A 17,172-nucleotide genomic window follows, 5' to 3' on the forward strand; every position below is an offset into this window, starting at 1 on the left:
AGTAGCGTAAAGAGCAATTAAAATAAATTATAAGTATATACAAAACTTCATTTAATACAAAAAAAAAAAAAAGATTGCTTCTCGAAGCCTGTAACATGGTTGCAAGCAGTAGTGTTATAAACTAATATCTCCATACCCATATTTTGTTATTAGAAATAAGTTAAATAAATAAATTCCATTGAAGTTAGCATTATCATCAGCATTGGTAGAGGCATTTAATACAAGAAAGCAAGCTTGTACAACATCAGCCAAAAAAAAAAAAAAAAATCAAATCCCATTTCACACGACCATCCGTTCTAACAGTTTGTCCAGTTCTTCCTTGAATTTATTTAAGTTATCAACTTCCACACCGACAGATGGAAGTTTGTTTCAGCAATCAACCACTTGCTGGGTAAAGGCAAATTTCCGAGCATCGCATCTATTTGTCCAATAAATTCAAATTCAAATTCGTCAATTTCAATTTATGCCCCCTCAGGTTCGTAATCTGAGCAAGAGGAAGAATCTCATCAGCACTGAGTCTGCTTAACCCAATTAAGGCCTTATCACCTCAATCAGATCACTTCGCAGTTGCCTAGTCTATAGACGCTGCAGTTTGCAGAACTTTAGCCTATCTTGATAAGAGCACCCCTTCGTTCCCCTCACCAATCTTGTTGCCTTTCTCTGTACGCGTTCTAGCAACTTTACATCCTTCCTAAAATGAGGCCTCCAGACCTATACCCAGTACTGAAGGCGTGGCCTGACCATTGCCTTATACAAAGGAATAAACACCTCCATCTCCCTACTAGCAAAATTCCTGTATATCATTGACAACATCCCATGACCTGCTCTGGCAGCCCGTCTGCACTGCTCAAAAAACTTCATATCTGACAGCACAATTACTCCCAGGTCTTTTTCATTCTCTACCACCCTAAGTGTAGTACCACACAGTTGGTACGTTTCTCTGGGATTACTTCTACCCATATACAGTACTTTGCATTTGCCAATGTTAAAACTTCAGTCGCCATTTCTCAGCCCATCTGCCCAACTTTTCTAAATCCTGTTGCAGTTGCATACTGTCATTACTGTCATTAACAACCATGCCAACCTTTGTATCATCTGCAAACTTGGACATTAAGCCTGGTACCTTCATCAATATCGTTGATAAATACGCAAAACAACAATGGGCCCAACACCGAATCCTCGAGAACTCCAATAATAACATTAGTCCACGAAGAGCAGTGTCCATTAATTACCACTCTCTGTCTTCTCCCACTCAACCATCCTTTATCCATTGTAGCAACTTGTTATTAATGCCATACCGCTCCAATTTGTACAGTAGTCTTCCGTGTGCAACAGTATCAAAAGCTTTCCTGAAATCCAAGTATATGTCTGACCAATTATTTTTTGCATCCAGTTCCCTTGTAACCACATCACAGCATCCAATCAAATTGGTCAGACAAGACTTCCCCTTAACAAACCCATGCTGTGTCTGAATTACTACTGCAGTCTTGTCTAGTTGATCCTGTAGTGCTTCTTTGCTCAGTGACTCCGTTATTTTTCCAGGAACAGAAGTTTTCGGACTTCATCTTTGGTTATAGTAAGAAGAAGAACCACAATAGGCTGCTCACGGTTACGCACAGACATAACTCTGCTCACTTCAGAGTGTAAATATGTTGTGGGTAGGCCTAGTGAATGACCTTGAACAGCCAATTATTTTTTTCTTATCTAATATCAGAAAGAAACGCATGCAGTAATCTTTAAAAAAAAACCTTTTAGATATACAATGTTTTGTTACGCAGAATGGACAAGATAAGTGCAGAAGTGATTACAGCATTTTTTGTGAATATAGTTAATTTTAGATTTAAGAATATTACCTATAACAATTATAGGTAATGATTTTTTAAAACGAAAGTTTCAAAAATCATATTGCAACAGCTGAGGTCTCATACAACGAATGGCCACTGGTTTATAACTATTTTTTTAACATCTCATTAAATTACCCGTCATATATTAAACAAAACATTAAATAGGCAAGCTTTTTTAAGATACTGATAGAGTTGATCCTCCTTTCAAAACTTAAGAATGTGTTACCACAAATTTTATATTCTATTATTATCACTGAAATTAGGTAATCCCCTCTAGCCTGGCTGTACCGGAGTATTGCCATTACTTTATTGGATGGCAATAATTGATTTTATATTTACTTTGAACAGACCAAGTGAATCCTGAAAGAAAAGTATGAAAAGAAAGGCTGCCTTTATTGCACTTTCTTTAAAACCTGAATATAGCTGGAAAAAAAATAAAAAATAATAATAAAATGGCAGTCACTTTAATATCCTTGAGAACGGCTTTAGTGACATATGAGCATAAATTACATAAAAAGAAAGAAACATTAGCAAGGACAACGTTTCCATCCAGCTACCTCTGATATTCTTCTGTCTTTTCTAGCTAACATTTTCTGCAGAACTGAACAAAATAACATTAAAGAAAAGTATAGGATTTCGTTGTAAAGCAGCAGGTCGTACATTTAACAAAACAGAGAGTGATTGATGGCTGAGATATGTGCATTAGATGACGACAGCGACTCAATGACGCTCTGAACGCCCTTTTCAAAAGATTATGGTAACTGCGGCGAAATGGGAATATGGTAAGCAGAGGAATACATTAATGCTTGGAGACGAGAGCAAATTTTCGAGTGTGCTCTTGTCTCCAAAAAAAACAAAAGCTTATAATTTTTCCAACAAAATAGGAGATTTCCTATTTCTAATTCTTTATGTTACAGAGAAAAAACAACAAAAAAGTTTTTCTTTTTATATAAAGGTGATTCAGAATTCTATGCATCTTACTATGTACGTCATGATTAATTTATATAAAAAGGTTTGCATTTTTGTAGCTCAGACATGCAACTGAACATTTCATTGATTGTTAAAACAATGACTAGGCAACGTGGAGAATACCCAACTGATATTTGAGCAAAAGAACATATTTTGAAATGGTGCCCTGGAAGTATGAAAATGTTAGAGAAATTCATCACACATGAGAATGTCAATGTGAGACAAAAATGCCAACATATGTGACAATATAACTTGTCACCATGATAAGTTTGAATGACGCTTAAAAGAGTTTTGGGAGGAAAAGAATGTTAAGCAACGCCGAAAACGTCCAAGCAGTCAGAGTAGCCTTCTGATCTCCTGAAGAGCCCCCCCAAGGCAGTATTCTTCAGAACAGCGTTCTGTCAATCGAATGTTCTTACTGTTTTAGAGAACAGAAATGGAAACCATACAAACCTCGGCTGTTGCAGGCAATTCAGGAAGGTGGCTGACAAGTTAGGCAGGTGGGCTGAGAAGTGGCAACTGAAGTTTAACATTGACAAATGCAAGGACTGCATATGGGTAGAAGTAATCCCAGAGAAACGTACCAACTGCGTGGTACTACACTCAGGGTGGTAGAGAGTGAAAAGACCTGGGAGTAATTGTGCAGTTAGATACGAAGTTTTCTGAGCAGTGCAGACAGGTAGCAGAGCAGATCATGGGGTATTGTCAATGATATACAGGAATTTTGCTAGTAGGGAAAAGGAGGTGATTATCCCTTTGTATAAGGCAATGGTCAGGCCACACTTTGAGTACTGCGTACAGGTCTGGAGACTTCATTTTAGGAAGGATGTAGAGTTGCTAGAACGAGTACAGAGATTGGCAACAAGGTTGGTGAGGGGAACGAAAGAGTCTTACCAAGAAAGCGTCTTACTTTAAGAAAGGGTCTTACTTTCTTGGTCTTACCAAGAAAGGCTTAAGTTCTGAAAATTGCGGCGTTTGGAGACTAGGCACCTGCGAGGTGATCTGATTGAGGTGTATAAGGCCCTGAATGGGTTGAACAGGCTCACTTCTGATGGGATTCTTTCTCTTGGTCAGATTGCGAACCTGAGGGGGCATAAATTCAAATTGAGGAAGGACAATTGTAGATTAGATGTTCGGAAATTTGCCTTTAGCCAGCGGGTAGTTTATTGCTGGAACAAACTTCCATCTGTAGTTGTGAAAGTTGATAGCTGAAATAAATTCAAGGAGAACTGGACAAACGTTTAGAGGGAATGAATGTGTGATTTTTTTTTTTTTTTTTTTTTTGGCTAATGCTACATAAGTTGCTTTTTTGCATCACATTGCCTCCACTACTACTACTACAAGATCGACATATGCAATTCTGCAAGCGTTACTGTCATAAAGGAAGGAAAAGCAATGAATTTAAGAATACATGTGTCAATATTATAATACGATGATTCACTTTAAAACTAACCTACACTTTATGGCTGTGGTTGTCTTGGTAAATTAAATTTTACACTGCACTGCAGTTTATAATATATAGAATAATAAACACACAAATAAACAATAAATTACAAATAGACAATAAAGTTTAATCAAAACTCCAAAATTTTGCTATCGGAATGATTATAGTGCATACCTACAGTAAAAACTACTGATCCCGCTAAAATTATATTGCTAATGTAAGATTTATAATCAAAGAACTCCATAAAACAGGACGATAGACCCACAGAATTTACGCGTCTGCAGAAAAGTATAATAGTAAGTATTTCAAAGCAAATAGAAAAAAAAATATTTCAATAATAATCAATCAATAAATAAATAATCAATCGACCAATCAATAATCAACAAACCTAAGTTCAGAGCACTTGCGGACACGTCATATTGCTTGGAAATCACTAAAATTGACCACCACAAATGAAGAACACTTCCCATCAAAAGAAATACAGCAATCTACTCCACGTTTGACTAGAATTTACGCGTCTGCAGAAAAGTATAATAGTAAATATTTCAAAGCAAATAGAAAAAACATATTTCAATAATAATCAATCAATAAATAAATAATCAATCGACCGATCAATAATCAACAAACCTAAGTTCAGAGCACTTCTGGACACGTCATATTGCTTGGAAATCACTAAAATTGACCACCACAAATGAAAAACACTTCCCATCAAAAGAAATACAGCAATCTACTCCACGTTTGATTACTTTTATTTTTTGGGCTGATTGAAGTTAAGAAAGTTCGCTGGCCGAAGTTTATAGCTTTTGAATGGGAACAACTTTTCTGGACTTGTTTACACATTGCGGACAGGGCCGGCGCTAGGGGTGCAGTGTGAGGAATTTGCCACAGGCGCCGCCTAAAATAGACGCTGCTAGATGCACTACTGCATATATTGTATATGCATCCGATATGAATTAGGCGCTTTTACAAGGATTTGCCTCAGGCGCCACAAACGCCAGCCCTGATGTTACCAAGTCGAAGGAGAGGGCTGCATGGTTTTCTCCCAGAAACTCGGTTTTTGTATACTGGCGCTTTATGGCTGTAGTTGCCTTGGTAAATTAAATTTTACCAAGTAAAATTTAGTTTACTATCAGTGCAGCCCAACACATCATATTAGATTTAATAGTTCATGCCTTTAATAAGCTTGAAGCTAAACGTGCCTCTAAATTACTTTGGTTTGAACTTTAAACCTTTTGCATCATTCATATTGAGAGTTTAAAATCATCACTGTTTGCTGGGCGCTGTAAATAAATAGACAAATCATTAGACAGATAAATATAGCCCACACTAGATAACAGACTGACAGAAGACAACAGCCAACGTAACTAATCAAAACGGGGAAAACGCAGCTTGGTTTCCAAATAGACATGGAAAGCGATCAATATCCAAAGATTCTGTGTAATCTTATGGCCAGTTTAGTTGCACTTAAGGAAAGACCAAGCACGGTGAAATAGTCACTTAAAAAAAATATAACAAAAATATATAAACACATTGTATATAAAAAAAAAAATACAGGTTAGTTTAAAACGAATATCTGTTAAAAGTAAATATATATATATATATATATATATATATGTTCTGGGGTTCTTATTATTTTTAATGGAAATTTGTTTGCACTAATTATGCATGAAAATTAAATTTTATGTAAGACTAGAACCGTATAAGCCAGCATCTTTACTCTGGTTTGCATCTGCAGTAACTATGTCAAGTTAAAGGCAGGAACAGTTATAAAGACAGGCTTATCTAATCATTATTAATATTTTTCTATACCATTTGTATTGTCATTCATAAATAAAAAAATATATATACACAACATAGTAATATTATAAAATTATTCTGAACTAATATAAGCAATCATTATTTATTTTTAGACTTACTTCTTATTTAATTTTACTACCTTTCATTACATCAGATATTACGTAAGATACCTGAGTTTATGCACTCCTGAAGCAGACGGTCAACGGTGGAGCCGACTATCGGAGATTGCAAATAAGACAGAGAATATTAAAAAAAATAAATAAATAAATAAAATAATAATGGATATAAAGTAGAACTTTCGAAAATAGAGATATGTTTAGATGTGCGTTTAGAGAGTTGAGACTTGCATTTTTTTGTAAAATGATTCATCTGTAACCAGTATATGAATGAGCAATTGAGAATCACGTGTACACAGAACCGAATTTAAACTTGTTGTGACCCTAAGCTTGCAAAATTGCGTGCGTGTACATTGCAAAATGAGTCAACCAAAAAAGTTTCTGCACGCATTTACAGCATGTGGCAAAAATTCTTGTACAGACAAACTATAAAATGAATACAACTACAGTATTTAAAAATCAGTTCATAGTTTGCCCAGGTATGAAGGATATTACATGAATGTTTGTTATTTGGAGCATTAGCAACGAAGGCCATATTGCTCCGAGATATGCGGTGGTTATTCCCTGACCTTCTCGCATCCTCCGTATTTGGTGGTGAGGGACTCGAACCCCGGTCTAATCAAGAAGCGTGTGCTACGCACTGCTGCTCCTTTCCACCTGGCCACGGAGGCGCTATTACATGAATGGTAGTTGAACTACTGTTCATGTAATATCCTTCGTACCTGTGCAAATGAAACGTTTACGAGACCTGACAACATTCTAGTACTTATGGCAGAAGATTCTTAAAAAACACCAAGTATTTGCTCTTAGTGAGTAACTAAGGTTTTGTGGCTCTAGTTATGCTTTCTGACAAACAAAAGCATAAAGTTCAAAATTTACTGTGTTTAAACCTTTAAAAACGAAAATAAAAACGATTTCGATTATAATTTTTAAACATTCTGGACTCATGATTATCTGTCTTCTTACATAAATCAAAGTTTACCTCATCAGAAAAGTATTCATATGATAAAAATCAGTTTCTCCAGTACAGATCATGATGCTAAGAGTGAAGTCAGTCCTTTTCTAATCAATTCGTAGGTTTAAATTTAAAAAAAAAAAGAAAAACCCTTTAGAGATTGGGTGCAGAATAAGTGGAAAAATTCTTGCAGCCACCGACCAAACCAAATAAGAATTTAAAAAACTAGCCAAGATGGTATACTCTATTAGCCAGCTCAGAATTTATTATTATCATTATTATTGTAAACAAATCTTTTGATAAATAAATTGCATTATTATTATTATTATTATTATTAAAATCAGTTTATTCACATGAGTGAAAAAAAACGGGACAGCTCATGATTATTAAGATTTAACAACAGCAATGCTAAATTTGAAGAAATAAAAAAATCCGCTTATGTATAAAATAATGAAGCATAGAAGAATGATTAAAACAAATTTTAGAAGTAAAAGAATTCTAAATGTGCCTGTTTGTATGCCTGTTTTACCATCAAATTTATCACAAACTGCAATGCTAAATTTAGAGAAAAAATAAAAATAAATTCCTAGTAATAAAATGTTGATGAAAGTTGTGTGCTATATGTGGAAAAGAAAACAAAAATATCTGGGAGGAAATAAAATGCAAAATTCGACTGGCATCGAATTTTATCAATGTCTCCATTAACGTCTCCATCAATACTCGCAATGATGGAGACGTTAATGATTTTCCTATTAGAAAACGCAAAAGAAAGAATTTATTAGAAATCTGTCTAAAATTAGTCTGTAGAATTTTATTGTTGGAACAAAATCGTTGAATTCTACTTGAATTATATTTTTTAGGATCCCTGACTTTTCGTAGGTTCTAGGTACAGTGCCTAAAGGAAAAGATGCCACTGACACTTGTTCAGACATAATACAAAATGGCACAGTATGGTTTGTCGTTCATGCGCCTAAAACACCAAAACTTTAAACCATGTTATTGTTAGAACAATGACCATAAGCTTAGAAAGTAAAATTTTACGGATAATGACTGAACCAAATTTACCTTTTTTTTTTTTTTTTTTAATCGAAGCAGGCTAAAACATAACTGGTTTTCCATGAGATGAGCTTAATACAATCAAGTTATCTGTAATTTCATTTTAAGTGACTGTTCAAATTAAGTATTGATCTCAAGTTCACGCTTAGTTAAAACAGAAAAAAAATTGCTGGTATCAATACATATGTTTCGCCATTTTGAGTGAGTGATGAAGTCAGGGGGACAATTTATAAATGCTAAACATAAAACTCTAAATGAAATATCTGAAAGGCTATTAAAATTAATTCATAAGAATTTTAAACCAATTCTTAAAAAAATAATTCGTTTAATGTTTATCGAGTAAAAAGAAATTTACTCCATAAACACGAAGAGCGCTACTAGTGAGGATAAGGTATATAAGAATTCTACTTCAAACTTCACAAAATACCATATAATTATTAAAATATCAAGTGACAAAATTTTAAGCATTGAAATGTTTATAAAATGACAAAAATATAAAACACACCTGATCAGTGAAACACGTGAAGCAGAGAAAATTGAATGGAAAATTGAATGCTGATTGAGGATAAGGTATATGATAATTCTAATTCAAACTTCACAAAGTAAAAGCTGCCATATAATTACTAAAATATAAAGTGACAAAATTTTTAAATTTGTAAGAAAGGAAAACTAAAAGGTACAAAATTTTGAAATGCGATGATATAATGCTAACAAATTTAATTTGTTTCATTAAATATTTGCTGATTGTCCCATTAATATGTTATCATTTGCAAAGAACAACCCCGGAGATCAGCATTCTTCTCTTTCTTGGTGAGTCCCTTCTACTTCTCTCTCTCTCTCTCTCTCTCTCTCTCTCTCTCTCTCTCTCTCTCTCTCTCTCAGGGTAATTCAGAATTCTTTTTTTGGCTAGTGCAGCATAAGCCTCAGGCTTCCTTGCACTATATGGCTAATAACAGTATCTTGCACAGCAAACTATGGAAGTTACAGTTGTCTGCATGTCTGGAAACGTGACGGAGGGCAAAAGCATCAGGTGTACCGATCGATGTTTTCATGGCAGTCTGTACTTACCTGTCCATCAAACACGTTGATGTGGCTTCGTATCCGTGATACGTTTCTTCTTTTCTTCTTTTTTTTAAAGTGATCCTTTAAAATAAACAGTTTAAATGTTTCTAGAATCACTGGTGAAGTGCAGCACAGTGGAGCTCAAGGAAATATTTTTATCAATGAAATCGGAATGCATTTTGGAATACACTAACACCGAAAATAAAATTATTAATACCTAAGCTTAAATGCTTTTACACCTTTTGGGATAGGAGATATATTCCGTCCATATACACTCGTTTAAAATCGGATAAGTGAACGAATGCACCATTAATGTGAATCATTTTTGAAAATATTACTTCCCTTTTGTACTGTTCCCTAATAACCATTAGGGAGTAGGGAATGTACCCTCAATTTTTAAATCCTTGTCTTAAAATCAGAAAAGTGAATGAACCTGTACCCTACGCAATAATATTAATATTAATATTAGTGGCAAATGACGAATAAGTCCTTTTGGACGAACATGCCCAAATGTGTTACTTTGCGGTTATTGTGATATTGGTGCATTTGCACCATTACTGACTGTGTGGTCGTGCCGGAGTATAAACAGAAAAAAAATATATTACTACATAGTTAATTTTTTTTTTAGATAAACCGAATTTTGCACATTGGCACATTATTGTAACATCTCATATTGTGAAATCCTTCACAACGAGTTGTCCTTCTTATACTTCAAATAAGTAACGCTTCCCCATTAGAAAAGACTACTGTTATTTATAAAGAACACTGTGCAGAGCAGACTTTTGAAGTTACAGTTGTCTACTTGTCTGGAACGTAACGATAATAATTAACAGTAATCTTCTCTAATGGGAAAGCGTTACTTATAGAGACGGCAACTTGTTTGAAGGATTTCATAATATGAGATGTTATAATAATGATGCCAATGTATAAACTTTGGTTTGTCTAAAAACTTCAACTATGTAATAATGATGCAAATACACTAACTGTCGTAGTTTGAATTTTACATAGATTGAGGCTTTCTGCTCTTAAATATTATTGGCGGTTATTGTTAAAATTCAAGTCAGTGACCAATCAAATGAAAAGGTGATTGAAGCAGCATTTCTTAGTGCGTTCTATTCAGGCATCAGTAAATTTCAGACTGGTAATCCCTTTTAATTCTCAGGCACATTGATTACATCCCAATATTAAATTGAGGACCAAGAATTCAGCAGTGTCCAGCGATTTTCAAGCGAAAGATGAAAAGATTATCAAGGGATAATCTTTTTATCTTTCGTCTTCCATCTTTAATCTAAGAAGAAAGGCTTAAGTTTTGAAAATTACAGTGTCTGGAGACTGGCCACCTGCGAGGTGATCTGATTGAGGTGTATAAAGCCTTGAATGGTTTGAGCATGCTCAATGCTGATGGGATTCTTCCTCTTACTCAGAATAATCGCCTGAGAGGGCATAAATCCAAATTGAGGAAAGACAGTTGTAGGGTAGATGTGCGGAAGTTTGCCTTTAGCCAGCGAGTAGTTGATTGCTGGAACAGACTTCCATCTGTCGTTGTAGAAGTTGATAGCCTAAATAGATTCAGGGCAGAACTAGACAAACATTTGGAGCGAGTGGATGGGTGAAATGAGAAGGGTGTGTGTTATTTTTGTTGGCTGATGCTATATAAGCTTGCTTTCTTGCATCATGTGCCTTTGCTAATGTTAAATGCTAATGCTATCAGAGCCCATATCGGTTATCATATATTAATAAAAAGAAAAGAACAACATTATATTCAGCTTTTTTTTTTTCTTTTTTTTTTCATGTGAATAATGTGAAGCATCTTTGCAACAACGAAAAAAAATGTGTTTAGGTGGTACTTTCAAGTATTGCGCACAACTTTTTTTGCGCTGTATATAATCGAATAATCGGCCGGTGTATTCCGATGGCGTTCTTTGTTACAAGGCAAAACAGAAGGAATACATAACATGTTGTTTATATTCGTGGGTGAAGTGTCGAAAACTTAATTTGGAATTCTCATCAAAATTGGTGATTACACACACACTATGAAAATGCCACAACGCCTTATTAACCATCTGTCCAAATTCATCAATAATTGATTACATATTTTATCTGGGACAGACATAGTTTGGAAAACACGAAAATCTAGGACCGGAAGATCAATATCGAAATAAAGAGACAGCCAAGCTGGAAAATGGATGCTTTGTATGTTTGGTTTTTCTTTTTTACCGCCACATGAAGTTGGAAACTGTTTCATCATTGATTCCAGGAAAATTCAGCCCCAAATCGAAGCCATAAAGAAACTGGACTAGTATAAATTATGAGCAAGAGCACGCGCTTCAAAAGAGCATACAATAAATACGTGCCGAATGTTTTCATTCGAAATTTAATGCCAGCTTGAAATTTGTAGGTAACCTGTACAATTATATGATCATATACAACAATCTTTTTGTTATTAGTATGAATTTGTATGTGATGCAATGTAAAATAATGCATTTAAAAAAAAAAGAATTTTTCTGTTAATATTTTAACAATAACATTGTAATCCATTAAAAAATAAATAAATAAATTTTCAGTTTATACTCCGGGACGACCAAACAGTCAGAGGAGTTAACAACATAGACAGAATACAAGAAACAGCACCGTATTCAGCAGTCACGGGCTTGAACCCCGGTCACTCAAGGCACGTGTACTTATGCACCCGCGCGCCTGACCACTAGGCTACGGCGGCCTTTAATAACGATACCTAATCGTTCGGTTAGTCCGCAGTTTAGTAATCGGAATTCAAGCCAATGAGCAGCTGTTCCGCAATTTAGGTACGCCATTCTGTTCATTTTGAATTCTAAAATTCGATTGAAATCCATAAATTATTGTTAAATTGTTTAGAATAACAAACAGGATGATCAATAAGTAATCCATTTCAGTCGATCCCTACAACTAACATCTATATACTTCTTCCCTTAGCTCAGAGCAGGGACTGTTGTGCTCTTGATATCCAGTTTAGCAACGGAGGTATTAGATATAGACAATAATTAATAACTAAGGTATTAGACATAGATCCAGTCTTCATGTTAAGTTGGAGAGGACAGGGAAGGGGAAGAGGGCAAGTTTGAAAAAGAGAGCAAAAATGAAACGTCGACAAATATCTTCGCAATTTTAATATTATCGCGATAAAATTATGCGCTATTAATGGAAATAGTGTTTTACATTATTTTTCTCCCCCAATCCTCCACATTTTATTTCGATATTTTTAGATTCGAATCAAGAATCATGATGGCTTTGTTAGCCTACAAATTTAATTGTGCATTAATTTTATTATTTTTTATCGTTCATGCAATATAGGAAAAACCTAATGTTTTGCATTGCATTTCGTCGTGCATTGTACTTAATCCATTGAGAAATAAAATACAAAACATTGCAATAAAATTACACATTAAAATTTATTAAGAAGATATCATGCAAATACAGTTCAGTACAATGAGGGGTTAAAGAACACGCTAAAAGTACTACAAATTAAAAGCAAAAAACAATTTTTTTGTTGGAATTAAGAACAGTGGCGCGTTTACCAAACGCACATTAGGGACCGCTAATATCTGGAGGAAATGGAGGTCCCAGGTAAGGGCTAAAATGCTACAATCCCCTCCTTACAGTGGCGGATTCAGGGTAGGATACAGGGGCACATTCCCCCTGTCGTTTTTCCGAGAATTAAATTCCCTTTAGCTACAAAAACATACGATTTTATCTATTGTGGCTCAGCTATTTTCAACTGACTACAGTTGGCAACACTGATGCTGATGTGGTTACCATTCTAGTTCGAGGCATCACGCAGTTTAGTCGTGCGTAATGTTTGCTTCAAAGTAATTCAGACTTCAGTTATGTGCCTATGTCCGCCAGTCACATTATGTCATATTTGTTTTGTTTTGTTCTGTGCATTATTTTGTGCCTTTTTGTGCACAAAAAAGGCACAAAACGGTGCCCCCCTTGTCACAAATGGTGCCCCTTCTGTCATTTTTTTCTGGATCCACCACTGCCTCCTTACGATCAAAATAATGCGGATTTTTTTTAAATGCTACATGATGATTGAAGTTTAACGATTCCCTAGAACATTGCTTTAGCCATCCTCTTTAAGAAATTTTATGTCTGAATTTTTACATAATATTGTTTATTAAGAATTCCTATATTTTTAAGTAAAAAAAAAAAGTTCGTTTCTTCATTTTTAAAAATTATTCTTGGTTTATTGCACATATATTAGAAGTTAATATTTTCGAATCTATATAAAATATAAATCAAAACAGAGTAATTTTTGTCTACCTTTGTAACTACTTAATTCCTCCTTGAAATGTAATCGTCTCGATTATAGATAATATGCAGGGGAGTTTCAGCTGCTGCCTTTGGCATTAAGGCATAGGATTCCACTCTTGTGATGGACATAATCATAATAAAGGTCATAATCGATTACTTCGATTACACTCACCTCATTCGAGTGCTTCATTCGATTATATCATTCAATTATGCCCATTATTACTCCAATCCCACCTGCTTAACAAAAAAAAAAAAAAAAAAAAAAAAACAAGAAAAGAAAAATTTACGCCAGCATCCGTTTTATTCAAGTTTTAGTAAAACGTGTGGTGTGTCCTTTTAAGTCTCCACGCCAGCAAACAAACGTTTGTATAAAATATTTGATTTAGATTAAGGCAACTTAGGTCATGAGAAGTCCATGTATCTTTTTCTAAAAATCATGTGTACTCGAAGACTGAATTGTCTGTATGCAGGACTCAAAATACGATAAGAAGCATATACGTCATTCTGGAGCTAGTTAACTATCTGAAAAGTCTTCAATTAGCTCCTTGCGTCATCGATGGGATCTTTCAAAACAGATATGTGATATAATATGAAGCCCCATATTATAACACATAGGACAGAACAAAAGTTACTACATATAACTTGTATATAAGTGATTAAATTTAAAATTTTATAATAACCATTTTGCATTTCCGTTACATTAATAATAAAGTACAACCTTTCGAAAGTCTAATGAAGTGGTTTTCAAAGGGTGCCGCGGCACACTAGGCAGCCGCAACAACATTCCAGGGTTGCTATGTAATTTGGATTTAAGTTACTTAAATTTTTATTATTTTTTAAAATTTATATATTTATTTCATTATAAAAAGGTGTACGGTATCCATTGTACTGTAAATTGATGTTTATTTAGCACCTTTATATAAAGAATAAAATTATTATATAAGTATATATAATTTGTATTATGAATTGTAATTTTATTTATAATTATATTATTATAATAACTGTCATATAACATATATATTTTTAATATTATATATATATATACACAGAGAGAATCGGATTATTAAAAGGTCGAAAACCACTGTGTTAGGTATTTCTTTTGGCCTAGGGGCGCCGTGAAAAAATTACTGGGACACTAAGGGCGTCGAGAAAGTTTGGGAACCTCTAGTCTAATGGATTAAAAATGAAGATGTTTTAAATTTGGTTAAAAAAAATAGTCTAAACTTAAAATTTGAAACTATTGTATAGCTATCTCGTTTGACTTTAAGGAATCTTAGATTAAGAAACAAATGAGGAAAAATAAGGCATTCCACGTGAAAAATACAAAAGGAATAAGTTCTTTAGTAACACACCGGATGAAAAATTTTGAAAGCCTCGTTGAAAGAATTACATTTGGCAGTTATCACGGCGACAACTGCTAAATTCTCAGTTTCTGTGTATTAGGTTATATTGTTAATACAGTATTTGCGGCTTCTTCAAAGCTTACAAAGAATGTTGATATGCAAACATTCTAGAAAAATATAATTTTAATGGGCGTTTCATTACATAAATGTGGAAAAGATGCGCTAAAGATCAACATAAGAATATAGCAAAATTCGGAAAGAAAGCAGCATGCATAATTTAGTTCTAACAACAACATGAATTAGAATATCTAAATTATCAACTAATTCTCTTACCAGCTATATATATTTTGTACATTTAATATTTCATATTCTTACCGGAAGAATAAACTTTGCAAATCATTACACTGTGGTAGATGAACATCAAAAAGATGATATTTTCCATAGTGGCGCTGCGATGCCTTCAATTCCTGCGATTGTCAAGTTTCCTCTTCCTGACATGGATGCTGCTTGTTCATCTGTAGCTACTGCTCTTGCCTATATCGGAAATGGAATGCATTCTTGATATTAAATTCCGTTTTCCATTATTGACCAAGGGGAGATAAGTAGAATATACCGAAATGGGAAGCACAAGTAATTATTCTATCAAAATCAATATACTACTAAAGAAAGCATGCAGTTGTCGCAATCACTAACTGTGGGAATGCCAGCACCATATTGTGCACTACGTGTTTTCGATCGTTAAAGACCACATGCAGCGCACTCTGCACAGGAGAATGAGTTAAGCTTTACTGGTTAGTGAAACACTTCATAAGTGGCATATCGGTGCTTTCACAAAAGGAAAGCACAGATATTCATTCCACTTATGAAAGGACGGTTTAAATAAAACTGCTATTATAATAACTTAATCGCGTTGCTTAAAATAATATATTTATGCAAATATAAAATAAATTTCTATTAATGTGAATCACAATCTCAGTGGTATCGAAGGATATATTGGGTTGGTGGGTAAGGAAGGGGGGGAGATGATCATGAAGTGTCATAATAAATTGATCACAAAAATGTACCCCAAACAAAGATTGGAACTAAGCTTTAACAAAAGTTATAAAATAAATAAGTAGCTTATTCCATGTATTAGTTAATCTTATTGAAATGCTTAGCAGAAGGGAATACACGACTGCTCCTCTTCATTCCCCTAGCTTTTGCAACTTGTCGCAACTCGATAGGAAGCTGCAATTTCAAGATACAAATCCATTCTCCGAACTTTTTTTATTTATTTTTTTTTATCACACCTTGTATGTTAGGCCCTATTTATATTTTTCAAACCTGTATCTATATCCTTAGAGGTTATAACCGCACGCAGATGTTGGACTTCAGAATCTCTATATAATTCTTCGTAGGATATTCCAAGAAATGAAGTGTATAGGATGCATAAAAAATGCAATATACTGTCTAGAACTCTTAAAAGAAGCATTAAAGAGAAGAATTTTAGTAAAGGCGCACGAGATCTACAAGGCCGGTTAGGAATTTTAAATGAATAAAATTTACTTCAATATATTTATCAGGTTATTCAGAAATTGGGCTTTTCAGTAACATGCTGAGCATTGCGATGTAGCCTATACTTTTTTTTTTTTTGAAGAAAACGTTAGTCATACATTTAATAACAACACCAGGATATGATTTCTTTAAGTTATTTGTAAAACACTAAAAATAGCTGAAGCGATTGCTCAAAGAAAATAAAACAGAGTAATGACCGAAGAGATACAAGTTTATTTGTACAATGATGCAGTCCCATATGATGATTCATCATCATATGAATCCACTTTCCACTCTTTTTACATGGACCATTTTCCGAGTAATAGTAACCTTAAGAATTGCATCTTTACTAAAGAAAAATGCAAATACTTCTCTTATGATTGAGAAATTTATTCTTTTATTTGAATCCTTAACTATTTGATTGTCCCATACAGAACTAAACTGCAGCTTTAAAATCTCTTTTTAAATGTTAAAAATTTGTTTTTCCTTATTTTTCTGTTCAAAGTAGAGAACATGTTTGTATTTGATTATTATTTCTTAATTAAAAGAAAAAGGCAAGTTTTTTATTTTTTTCCAGGCAGATGTGTGTTTTGTTGGTTTATTTTTTAATTACATAAGTTATTTACCATACATTATAATTTTACCTCTTGTGCCTATGACAAAATATTTTATTAGTCAATATATATGCCAACAATCATACTTATCTAAAATAGATTTACAGCTAAATTCTGACAAGTCAGCACAGCCGACCATAACTAATAAA

The 17,172-nt window shown here is 34.0% G+C and overlaps 1 protein-coding gene across 3 annotated transcripts in view; it reads right to left on the minus strand.

The window, feature by feature from the left end:
- LOC150084348 (cell adhesion molecule Dscam1-like) overlaps positions 1 to 15,589 on the minus strand; it is a 118,324-nt gene extending 102,735 nt beyond the window's left edge. For 2 of the 3 annotated variants that reach the window (XM_090375183.1, XM_090375181.1), the window contains exon 1: positions 4,646 to 4,743. In XM_090375183.1, coding sequence (XP_090231309.1) covers positions 4,646 to 4,727 — 82 coding nt within the window. In that variant the 5' untranslated portion in view covers positions 4,728 to 4,743. Of the gene's footprint in view, positions 1 to 4,645; positions 4,744 to 15,251 lie in introns of those variants that run through there. The other variant, XM_090375182.1, reaches the window with a different exon arrangement.
- Positions 15,590 to 17,172: the final 1,583 nt, after the last annotated feature.

This window comes from Mastigoproctus giganteus, chromosome 6 (assembly GCF_048544385.1).
Source record: "Mastigoproctus giganteus isolate SK-2022 chromosome 6, ASM4854438v1, whole genome shotgun sequence".
NCBI classification, from domain to species: domain Eukaryota; kingdom Metazoa; phylum Arthropoda; class Arachnida; order Uropygi; family Thelyphonidae; genus Mastigoproctus; species Mastigoproctus giganteus.